At 35.3% G+C, this 11,671-nt stretch overlaps 3 protein-coding genes across 3 annotated transcripts in view; 1 reads left to right on the forward strand and 2 right to left on the reverse strand.

The window, feature by feature from the left end:
* Window positions 1–1,459, forward strand: part of LOC132293124 (rRNA biogenesis protein RRP5) — a 72,415-nt gene extending 70,956 nt beyond the window's left edge. Inside the window, exons 37-40 of the mRNA XM_059790463.1 lie at window positions 89–244; window positions 328–558; window positions 640–723; window positions 830–1,459. Of these exons, the coding sequence (XP_059646446.1) occupies window positions 89–244; window positions 328–558; window positions 640–723; window positions 830–937 (579 nt within the window). The 3' untranslated portion in view covers window positions 938–1,459. The remainder of the gene's footprint in view (window positions 1–88; window positions 245–327; window positions 559–639; window positions 724–829) is intronic.
* Window positions 1,460–1,933: 474 nt separating this feature from the next.
* On the reverse strand, window positions 1,934–3,219 carry LOC132293125 (strigolactone esterase D14-like). The gene is made up of 2 exons (XM_059790464.1): window positions 2,715–3,219; window positions 1,934–2,594 (listed from the first exon to the last, which is right to left on the reverse strand). The coding sequence occupies exons 1-2, from the start codon at window positions 3,101–3,103 to the stop codon at window positions 2,159–2,161; spliced, it is 825 nt and encodes a 274-aa protein (XP_059646447.1). The 5' UTR covers window positions 3,104–3,219; the 3' UTR covers window positions 1,934–2,158.
* Window positions 3,220–6,733: 3,514 nt separating this feature from the next.
* On the reverse strand, window positions 6,734–11,366 carry LOC132293126 (mediator of RNA polymerase II transcription subunit 7a). The gene is made up of 6 exons (XM_059790465.1): window positions 11,167–11,366; window positions 10,836–11,009; window positions 8,902–8,971; window positions 7,938–8,104; window positions 7,737–7,810; window positions 6,734–7,066 (listed from the first exon to the last, which is right to left on the reverse strand). Exons 2-6 carry the CDS (start codon window positions 10,971–10,973, stop codon window positions 7,006–7,008), a joined length of 510 nt encoding a protein of 169 aa, XP_059646448.1. The 5' UTR covers window positions 10,974–11,009; window positions 11,167–11,366; the 3' UTR covers window positions 6,734–7,005.
* Between the last annotated feature and the right edge of the window lie 305 nt (window positions 11,367–11,671).

Consider the following 11,671-nt stretch of genomic DNA (forward strand, 5'->3'; position numbering starts at 1 on the left):
AAGTTGTTTTACCCCTTAGATTGCTTTCTCACTACTGCAGTCATTCTTATAGTTTCTACGTATTGTTATTTTAAATTCTTCTCTTTAGGAGGCTGTTGTGAGGGTATTTCAAAGAGCTTTGCAGTATTGTGATCCCAAAAAGGTGCATCTGGCATTGCTTGGAGTATATGAAAGGACCAAGTGGCACAAGTTGTCTGATGAACTTCTTGAGAAAATGGTCAAGAAGTTCAAGCATTCACGCAAGGTATTGTATGATTACCATTCTTTTTTCTTTTTCTGTTTGGTTTCAAATGGAGATATCAAGCTTTACAATCTTTAAAATTATAGGTGTGGTTAAGGCGGTATCAGAATGTCCTGGAGCATAACCCAGATCGAGTTGAGCTTGTTCGAAATCGTGCTGTTCTAAGCCTTCCCCGCCATAAGCATATCAAGTTCATTTCACATTCAGCTATCCTTGAGTACAAGAATGGGGTTCCTGATAGAGGCCGATCCATGTTTGAGGGAATGCTTCGCGAATACCCCAAAAAAACAGACTTGTGGCGTATTTATCTTGATCAAGTAAAAGTCCTTTTTGCTGTTTAAGATTTAATGAACTGTTTAACCATATATATACGTTACAAATTTTCTGAAATATGGCAGGAAATTCGACTTGGTGATGTGGATGTGATTCGTGCATTATTCGAGAGGGCCATAAGTTTGAGCCTTGCTCCTAAAAAGATGAAGGTGCATACAATTCCTTGATCTTTCCCTCCTCTTCCTTTCTACCGAACCATGTCTATTTTCTTGCTGTTAGGCCTTCACACAAGTGCTTTGTTTTCTCAATGCGCAGGCCCTCTTCAAAAGGTATCTCGATTATGAGAAGTCTCTTGGTGAAGATGAACGGATTGATTATGTGAAGAGGAAGGCAATGGAATATGTTGAGAGCACACTTGCTTAATACTTGTACTGATGTTTGAAGGAATTTCTGTTTCAGCGTTCAAGACAAACTGGATTTGGATGTTTGTCATATAAAGTCGTTTGCTCTATCAACAGAATCCGAATGTGCTCAAGATATCTTTGATTGAACTGCACGGAACATCCATTCCACTAAAAAAAAAAAATCACGCCAAGAGGATCCAAATGTGGTGACTGCAGTTTTGTTTCATACTAGACATGCAATACTACTTACATAATTTGTGGTTCCAAGGGAATTCGAACTCTCAAGATATCTTTGTGGTCTTATCATTACACTATTCCCTTTGGATTCTGTTTATCACTGTTGCTTGGCATTGTATCTGCCGATTTTCTGGTTAAATTCACCAGTGTGAGGGAGTGTAGAGTAGAAAGAAGAATTTTTTGCGGCAATTTGTTGGGCAATAGATCTTGAAACAAGGGCAAAAGATACGTTGTAGGCATTGACAAAATAAATGTCTTGACTATCACTGATTAAATTATAGAGCGCGGTGTATTCTTCGGTTTCTATCACCTGTTTTATCAGTTCCATTACCTATCTGCCATGAGTTTATTAGTGGTTGCTGTTTATCTATGCATCATCGGTCCATTGATTTAAGTTGGCATTTGGATTGGTAAAAAACATTAGCTGCTAACTGGATGGCAATTTGAAGTTCACAATTCGCTTTTCTGCTGCCTTATCCTTTCGAATGGTTTGAGTGATAAAAAGTTGTTACTATAACCTGATACGGATGGTTTAGTAGTCTTGCTACAGGGACAAATAGGATGGTCCTTGGACTTTGCCATACTGAGCTCTCTTCCCCTAATGTAGTGCGTGTCACGGCCCTCCTCTCATACCGCCAGCAACCATCAAATTTTGCATACAAATATTATTTTATTTTGTAGAAAGTTTCATCAAGTCTAATCCTTTTGTTAAGCAAGAGGCAGCTATTCTATCCAAGAGTTGCATTTTTTCAACCTCACCCCCTTCATTTCATGAGAATTTAGGTGAAATAAGAAATAAATTATTTTTACATGTCACTGTTTGCCATACACAAGTGCCAAAAGAAAGCTTATGATTATTGGTGGTTTCTGCCCTGTCTATCTCATCTTAATTCTTTACCATTAAACCACCTTTCACCCCCACACAAATTAGATGAGTAAAGACTAGGGAGGTTGGAGAGCAGAAATCAACACATACTACATTCTTTTTTTCCCTTACTATAAACTACTCACTAGTGCAAAGAACTCTCTTCAAAACATGCGAGAGCAAAGGATAAGCTGTGAGCTGAGGAAAGTGGCCTTGTGTTTTCAGAATTTTGACCCTAGCACGCCCACCAAGCTTCCTCTTCATGTAGAATGCAACAGATTTTGGAACAATGATATCCTTTTCGGACTGGATAATGGTGGAAGGAACTCGAACCTGTGGTAAAACTGTTCTTAGATCGCTTAGGAACACGGTTTTGGCAACACTGAGCGCTATCTCGGGTTGCATTCTGCCTAGGCTGCGTTCAAACTTGGCTATAGCAGTAATGTTGTTCACACTAATAGCTCTTGGAGCGAAACTTTGAACCCATCCTGTAAAGTTTTGATGCATATCTTTGAAGATACTGTTGAGATCTGATCTCCTGAAGCCCCCATTATATCCCTTTTCATTGAGGTACCTAAACAATAGCGGGAAAGACACATGATAGATTGAAGGCATTAGATTAGGCTGCATGGTAACCTTTTGTTGTGTGTGTTTGTGTGTGTGTGTGAGAGAGAGAGAGAGAGAGAGGAACCACCTTGGAGAGCCACTTAGGAGGACTAGATGCTCAAAGAGTTCTGGTCGTCTTATTGCAGCTTTGAATCCAATCATGGCAGACATCGAGTGACCTACATAAATACTCTTCTTCACACTGAGCTGATCAAGAATGCAAATCAAGTCTTGCGCATAGAAATCGAAACTCGAGTACTTTTTAGGATCATAGAGGTTAGGATCAACATTTGGTGAGAAGACTAGGTCGAAAACTACGACTTTGAAGTAGTATGCAAGGAAAGGGACTAGGTATTGCCAAACAGTCTGGTCTGTACCAAACCCATGAGAGAGAACTATAGTTTGAGTGCCATTTCCATAGATCTTAGTGTTCAGAGCATCAACAAGTCCTCCTCCACACTCACACAGTGTGTCCATGTCCTCTGCCAATTAACCAATCCAACAGTGAAACAAAGAAATGTAGTAGTATTTAAAGAAATGACTACTCTGAAGATGTACAAGAAAGAAATGCTTAGGTGGTTTACTTAAATACATATATGTATCAATTTCAATTTATTTCGACATATTTCTGCTTATCCTACCTCATGTTTTACGCATCATTTATGAGTTTTGTATGTGTGTGTGTTTGTGGGGAAAGGTGGTTGATGTTCTGTCGTCATTTTCTACAGTTGGGTGGGGGTGCGTGTGTGTGTTTGTGGGGAAAGGTGGTTGATGTTCTTTCGTCATTTTCTACAGTTCGGTGACGGGGACAGCTTGGAATAAAATTTATGCACAAATCCTAAAAAAAAAAAAAAAGAAAATTGAATCAAAGGATCTTCCAATTGATGATGGTAAGTTGTAGAAATAACTATCTAGGAAAAATATTCAAAAGCAAGTACAAATAAGTCTAATTTTAGCAACTTATCTTAGGAGATTGGATCCTACTTTGCTACATTTCCTTGCCAAATATATATATATATGTTAAAAAACACAAATTTGAGTAATAATCCAAGAAATGAGGCCTCTCTCTGGCTCTCTCTCCATATATATAATATATGTTTGGCAAATGGATGTTTATTCACGCTCCACTCTTCTCAATTTAGCAATTATGCATTTTCTCAACCAATTAAATAAAAATTGAAGTTTAAGTGCCGTGTTCCGTGTGTATATATGTGTGTGTGTGTGTATATATATTACAACAATATGATGCAATACGCATGTCAATGATGTGGCATCAAGAGGGATCCATCTTTAAAAAGATGGAATAGCATTCAAGTCCAACTTTTTGGTTAGATACAGCAGCATGTAGTTGCATGTAGATATCAAAAACTCATAACTGCAAATCAACAAACTTGCCGTCATGATTTAAATACTGTTTGTTGTCAGCTTTTTGAATTGAATGAGTGTTTCAATTAGAGAGAGAGAGAGAGATCATTTCCTCTTACTTCACCAACCTCATTCAATATTTATCTGAAAAGCTTTGCATTAATGCCCCTTTGTCTGCAAGCTATAAACTCCAACTACTCTCCTTCTCGTGGCAAGATCATGATTTAAAGATAGATACCCTTTGTTCAACTTTATATGTAGCAAAAAGTGGTTCTCTTTTGATAGCCTTTTACTACGAGTAAAGATGATGATTGTCGTAAGACTGGGATGACTATCAACCAAGACTTCACCCTAATCAATCCATCTAACAAATTATTTGAGATTTTTCTTAAGAAAGTTTTGATCAGTGTAATCATTTTGTTTCCATGTTTTACTTATTTAATTACACTAATATCTCTTTTGATTTGGCCAAATATTATATTAAAACATTTTTTAAAATAATTCTTACTTATATTACAAATGTTTGTTTTGTTTCCATTCGCACTTCAAGATTAAATGGGTCAGACTACTTTTTACGGATAAAAAGATATTATAACCCCCATTAATTTTTTTGTTGACTTGCTAAAGATTGTTTAATGTATAAAACAACATTCCATTTCCCATTGGGCTCATATTAAGTGACCTCTATAGATATATATATATACAAGAAATTCAACAAAATTCAGAAATTAGATAAGTAAAATCCAAAAAATAGATAGCTTAATTCTGAATGCACACTAATTCTTTATATTTGTATATAATTATGATATATATATTAAGTGAGGGTGTTGGTGTTGGATAATTGATGGGGATAATTTTCTCTTTATACATGTACATACAAATTTTGTTCTCTGCAAATAAAACAAAATATGGAGCAAATAGAATATTTTATTAAATTAGAAATATTGGAGTACAATCCTTTGTATTTATCTTTACAAAAAAGAATGGTCCTCTGATTCGATCTTCTTTTTGTTGTTGGTTGAATCGAAGGGCTGCACGAGTTTGTTCTTGAATCGCCGTGGAATTTGGATGAGGAACAGCACGATTTGATGTGGTTGTTGTTGATCACCGCAGAATTTGATGAAGACCGACACGATTTAATGTGCTTAGTATTCTTCGCCTTTGGGTTTGGATGTTGAGGATGAGAGCTTCTGTATTTCTCTCTGCAATTCTGGATTTTTGAATTCAGAATTTTTTTGTCTGAATTTCTGGACTTCTGAATTCTGAATTTGTGTCTTTTGTTGAATTTGAGGAAGAACAGATGTGCTTATTGTTCTTCGTCTTCAGAGAGGAGAAAATTTGTTGAATTTGGTAAAGAATGGCACAACTTCGGATGTGCTTGGTATTCTTCGCCTTCAGGTTTGCCCTTAGAATTTCTGGCCACTAGATTTATGATTCTCTCAATTTCTGGACCTTCTGGATTTCTGAACTCTGAATTTGTGTCCCCATTTCTTCTTCCTCCAGGTCTGTATTTATAGGCTTCTTGGATTAATAGGATGATGACACGTGTCATCTCAGGATAAAGAAAAAAAAATCATAAGTGGGCCGGGCCGGTTATATTATAATAATTATCCTTAAAATTAATTATTCCAAATATATTTTATTAGTAATAATTATATTTTCATTTAATCATCTAGGCTGGGCTAATTAAATAATCTAAGTGAACCAAACCAAAACCAATTAAATAACTTAATTAAACATTATGCCCATATTTAATGGGTCCATTTCTTAAAACAAAAGCCCACTAAATTTTAGTGTCTACAATACAATTATGATGTTTTAGATTAAAAAATAAGGATAAAAATATCGTTTCACACCCATTTTGACGGTGTCAGGGACGAAAAAGTAACTTGTGGGTGTTAGTGATAGTATTTTTTAAAAAATAATTTAATGTGATTTTTGACCAAACTTAAAGAGATATTTATGTAATTAACTCAAATATATATGGAGACAATACAAAAAAGACGACAAAAATCTACAAATTTAGGTATATATATAATTTAGGTATATATATATATATATATATATATATTTCCCCATCCGAGTAAAAAAAAAAAAAAAAAAAAGAAGAATTTAGGAATATATATATATATATTTCCCCATCCGAGTAAGGGGAGAGAAAAAAGTGTTAAAAGTACATTTTTGTCCTATAAATTTATAGGATTCAATTAAGAGTGCGACAATTACGAGTGCAACTGTAATTAACACTTCTCACTAAAATATATATATATATATATATATATATATATATATATATATATTTTAGACAATATTTTGACATGAAATCATTGCTCATGCAAAAGAAAATTTTGACAGTCATATTCGAAGGGCTTGGACGCATGCTAGAGGCGAATACATAGAAATCATTGCTCATGGAAAAGCAAATGTGCATGTGTTAGTCCCATTATGTCATTGACATCTTATATATTTTTTCAAAGTATTTTTCTTTTTCCTCTCATCGCCCAGACATACATGCCCTCGGCCGTTCAAAGACTCGAAGGTTCACGGATTCTGCATTGACAGATATTACTGGGTGACAATATACACTTGTGAATTCCGATCCATCTGACAGACTTCACAATCTTAGAAAGTTATGTAGGCTTTTAAAAATAAAAACAATCCATGTTGTCCTACCACATTCTACAAAATCAACAATTTATTACAACAACATTGTAGATTTTACCCAAGGCCACAATAATAATATAAGATCAATAAGAAATTTCAAGTAATTGATTGAATCAAGATTTCCCACATACTTAATAGGTAAGGTAACCTTCATGCACCATTTCTGGTATCAGTCTGCCAAAATTACACATGGATAGATACATAATATACAGAAGGTCTCAGCACTAATCCAAAGCCCTTTGAGAAGGTTATCACAGCTCTTATCCAACAAAAAAATCTCCAGGTTTGCCAGCTCCAAAGACTACCATAAAGAGTAACCAACAATTTTGATATAAGCACACTGCTCCATTCTAGTGCCCATCTAAGGTTTCAAGTGCCTCCTTGAGGAATCTCTGTGCTTCTTCTCTCCTCCTACACAGGCAAAGGTAAAAAATAATTCAATGAACACGCTAGTCCATGGTTTAAACTTTGCTTAATGCTTGTACTATAACTGAATTTGAGGTAAACTAATTAACTGCTCGTCAGCTAATACAGCAATTACATGGCAATGCCCTGCACCTTCATATAATTACGCTTTTATTACTTTCACCAATCCAAATAAATTTGAGATCTAACATCAGAAAACACGCTTCAACTTGTGAATTAGTAACATCTCATGCATCAAAATTCATGAAACTATAGGCCACTACCCAGTTTGGTCCACCCAATATGGAGTGCTGGAAGGAGTAGGCAGGCTACTCAAGTGGCAGATATACAAACCTGCTTTCTCAAACTTGGCAGCCCGGCAATTTACTATTGCAAAGCAATGGCTCCTAACTCAAATCAACGAACTGATGATAGAAAATGGAAACAACACCCCCCTCCCCTCTCTTTTTTGGGTAAGTAAGAGCCCATACAGCCAACTCAAGAAACGCAATATGCACTGAACCTCCCATATGAGAAAATAAGGTCGTCATACCATTGGTTAATAATATTCTAACTTTAAGTCAAATGTAAAAGCAAAAGGTCATTTAGATGCTCAGACAGTGTAATGACCTCATTTTCAAATTTTATGAAGACCTCAACAAGAAAAGAACTATACCTCTTAATATCCTCCACGGCTTGTTTACGGCGTTGTATCTGAAGTTCTAGTATGTGGATCAGTGTTGCTCTGGCCTGGGAAAAGGAAGCAGAGAAAAAAGCAAGGAAGAAATAAATTAAAGAAAATAAACTACGCAATGAGACAGGTTCTCCAAAATGAACAAATAAATAAGGATGTTAATATTAATCAAGAAATTCATACCTGGTGGGGCCGCAATGAATTTAGAAGGTGATGTATATTCTTGAAAATAAGAGATATGTCTTCCACTCTTCTTGCATATTGTGATGGTCGCTCTACAAGAACATCAGCAAGCTCCAAAATATTAAGCTGCAATTCTCTGTTAAGTGACCTCAGTTCGTTCTTGAAATCTGGGAGAAATTACAATGTTATTAGACGTCATTACAGTCTATGACGGAAAATTATGATAATTTACTCTGTGATAATATGGAGCAGTGAATATCGAACTGATTCACACAACAAATACGACGACTAAGTCTTGGCCTTAATCAGAGGAGCTTGGGGTGAGGTTGGATTAAGGCTCTTTCAGTCATATTGTGAATGGAAAAAGGTGGATTAATAGGCCTTAGGTAGTTTTCCAAAAGAAGGTGCTCGAAATATCATGACTTTTCAAACAAAGGACATCTCATTGGATTTTTTTTCCAAAGTAAAGTTGTATTAACCAGAAAACAACCAAGAAACAAAACAACAGAGAGAGGCCTCAATAAGCTTAAACAGGTAAGATTCTTCTCTAACCATTGCATACACCATCATAGACAATCTCGTAACTGTCATGACAAATTTCAACCATTCTCTCCCGCAGGCCTAACTCCCCATGAAGATGTACGGAACCTCTTCAAAAATGAGGTTAGAAGCCTCTTGGACATTTATCTGATGCTTCTAATCAAAATTAAAAGCCTTTTGATCTGATTTTAGTCTTCTGTATTAAGTTCAGGCTCCACTTTGAACTATTCTTTTTTCTACTAAAAAAATCAAATTTTCTGTAGTTTCCCAGTAGAGACTTGTTGACACATATAAAGAATAATCACTTGAACATTGAGAAATAAAGTAAATAGTTTCATTTTTCTTCTTCTTTTTTTGCCAGAGTTGTGAAGGTAACCTAACAACCAAAAAAGCTTAAAAGACTTCCATGTGAAGGTAGTTATACCAATATTTGGTCCTTTCGGATATAATTGACGAACTCCCTGTTCTTCTAAGCTTGGAAGAAGATCATCAGTCTGCATCATAAATGTAAGAATATTAGCCAAAGATAAAAAATGAAATATGTCGGACTAATAACAAGGACAGGTGATTAGCAAACAAATTTATTGCACTAAAATTCCATCTAGACGGATTGGAAGGTGAACTATTAAATTAAATGCACAATGATAATCACTTTGAATGTAACTTGATGGGGAAACAGTAGATAGGGATCGTATTTCCAAAGATCTCCAAGAACAATAGGTGTGGAAGAGAATGGTACAAATGCAGAATTTATAACAACATCCGAGGAGGAGCCATTCAAGCCATAATTAGCTTAATTATTTCAAAATATTGACTTGTTAACAATTAACTCAGGTGCATGGCTTTTCCAAATGACAATTTCATCTCCAAATTTTGATCTAATGCAAAATTATTTCAGAATTATTGCTGAAATCATAAACTAAAGGCTAGTTTGGTGTGGTGGAATGGAATACAAAGAAAGTGGAATGGAATGATTTTTATTCCATTCTTGTGTTTGGTGTCCAATTTTAAACTTGGAATCGTCATACTCCAACATTCTTGGAGAATGATCATTCCATCAAAGTCATTCCACTTTTTCACAAAAGGAATGACCATTCCATTCCAACATTAAAAAAATACAAACTAAAAAAATATTAAAAAATAAAACCTAACAAATTATAAACCCAAGGCCGGCGTCATCATCTCCTCCATCAAACCCACCGCTGGCATCATCATCTCATCCATCAAACCCACTGCCGGCGTCATCATCTCCTCTATCAAACCCAACCCAACCCATTGTCTAACAAACATAATATTGATCTTGAACTTCAAAGTGATGGACCAAGACACAATAAAAAATCAAAAGTAGATCTGAGTGAAGCAAACAGTGAACAGGACCCAAAAGCAAGCTTTTTCGTGATTCTCTCATTGATTTTGTGAAAGAATTGCTGAAACCATTCTTTCCAAATCGGATCCGTCCTCACCCTTGTTCGATCGCACTGAAGTTTGTAAATCGGATCACCATTCTTTCCAAATCAGATCACCGTTCTTTCCAAATCAGATCACCATTCTTTCCAAATCGGATCATTCCAAAAGCACTGAAGTTTGTAACGGAGCTTGGATCACCACTGTTCGTCGCAGCCGATCAAATCGGATCCGTCAGTTTCTTCCTTCTCTCTACTTTCTCTCTCTATCTATTGCCCCCAATTTCATTCTTACATACCTTTCTAACCACTGGATTGGAAATAATTTGATGTTAATTTTTTAGTTAATTTTTTTTTTTTTATTAATGATAAAAGTAATTTGGAAAAAACATGATAAAGGTAAAACAATATAAATTCATTCCATTCTAATTTTTAGTCCAACCAAACAAGTAAATAAAAATTATTATTTTATTTTTTTACATTCCATTCCATGTTTCTAATTTTTAGTCCAACCAAACAAGTAAATAAAAATTATTATTTTATTTTTTTACATTCCATTCCATGTTTGGTTGCAAACATGGAATGGGAATCATCACTCCCACTTCATTCCATTCCCATTCCATTCCAATTCATTCCACCACACCAAACTAGCCCTAAATGTAATGAGTTTACATAAACCATGTGCCGAACTCGAAGTAATCTCAAATTTTTGGGTATTCAAAAACCTACAATTTAAGAACTCGTATTATTCAAATTCAATGAAAATAAACCACAGATCCCCCACAAATTATCAGGTTGCATCCAATGCAAGCTTCAGCATGGAACTTTATAATACTACCATAAGCTCAAGAAAGATAATTTGCATAAACAAGCCTTTTTCAAATATCCAAATAAATTACAATATACATATTCACATGTGTCTCTTATGTATATATAGAGAGAGAGGAAATCTGACAGTGTAGTTGGCTCCAAAGAGGACGTAGGTGCCTTCAATAGGAGGAGGTGGTTCTGGAGCCGACTTAGGGTTTTCAATGTAATCCTTGTAGAGCCTGTAGTATGGTGGTGGAGGTGGGTATGTAGCTGTTGCTGCCATTGTAAACTTCTCTCTCGAAAGAACGAAAATCCAAACCTAAAACAATATGCCGCAAACGAAATAACTAAAAATCACGAAGTAACAAATAAAATCTAATCTACATATATATATATAGCAGAAGATTTTGCCTTTTGTTAGAAAAAAAAATACATAAACAGAAGATATATATATATATACACATATGTATATATACCTGAACAATTCCGAAACTCCAAAGTCTAGAATTTAGGTTTTGGATCCCTGTTTTAGGGAGAGAGAGAGGGAGAGAGACTTTATCAACTCGTTTGGAGCCTTGCCTTTTGACGGCCGCTGTGAAATCTTGCCCCGCAGCGCAAGAAGACCTTCACTTGAAATCGTTTCCTCAAGAGAGTTCGAGACAGTGTGTGCGTGTTAAGGTCAGAAAATAATTGGACAAAGAAGAAAATCGAGGGGCATTTTAGTCCTTTAAATACGAATATACCACAATTGTAGGGTAATTTACAAAAACATCCCCTGTAGTTTGCCATAATTACACGGACCTCCCTTGTGGTTTGAGAATTTATTCAGATCTCCCCTAATAATGAAAATATCCTACACGGATCTCCCTTTTGTTACAGTCAACGTCATTACAGAATTTACTGACGTCATGTATTGAATAAATTAAAATTTTTAAATTACCCTGATTTGAAGTATGATTATTTATATATATATATAGGGCA

Source organism: Cornus florida, unplaced genomic scaffold, assembly GCF_030987335.1.
Source record: "Cornus florida cultivar Cherokee Brave unplaced genomic scaffold, ASM3098733v1 CherokeeBrave_3.0.0_Hap2_Chr02, whole genome shotgun sequence".
Classification (NCBI taxonomy): Eukaryota; Viridiplantae; Streptophyta; class Magnoliopsida; order Cornales; family Cornaceae; genus Cornus; species Cornus florida.

Excerpts from the sequence above, each read along its gene's own strand:
- LOC132293126 (XM_059790465.1), bottom strand. The coding sequence starts at position 10,973 with ATGGCAGCAACAGCTACATACCCACCTCCACCACCATACTACAGGCTC. Across the intron at positions 8,105-8,901 it reads TCCGAAAGGACCAAATATTG|ATTTCAAGAACGAACTGAGG; the intron begins GTATAACTACCT and ends AATTTCTCCCAG. Across the intron at positions 7,067-7,736 it reads GCCGTGGAGGATATTAAGAG|GAGGAGAGAAGAAGCACAGA; the intron begins GTATAGTTCTTT and ends TTGCCTGTGTAG.
- LOC132293125 (XM_059790464.1), bottom strand. The coding sequence starts at position 3,103 with ATGGACACACTGTGTGAGTGTGGAGGAGGACTTGTTGATGCTCTGAAC. Across the intron at positions 2,595-2,714 it reads CTCCTAAGTGGCTCTCCAAG|GTACCTCAATGAAAAGGGAT; the intron begins GTGGTTCCTCTC and ends GCTATTGTTTAG.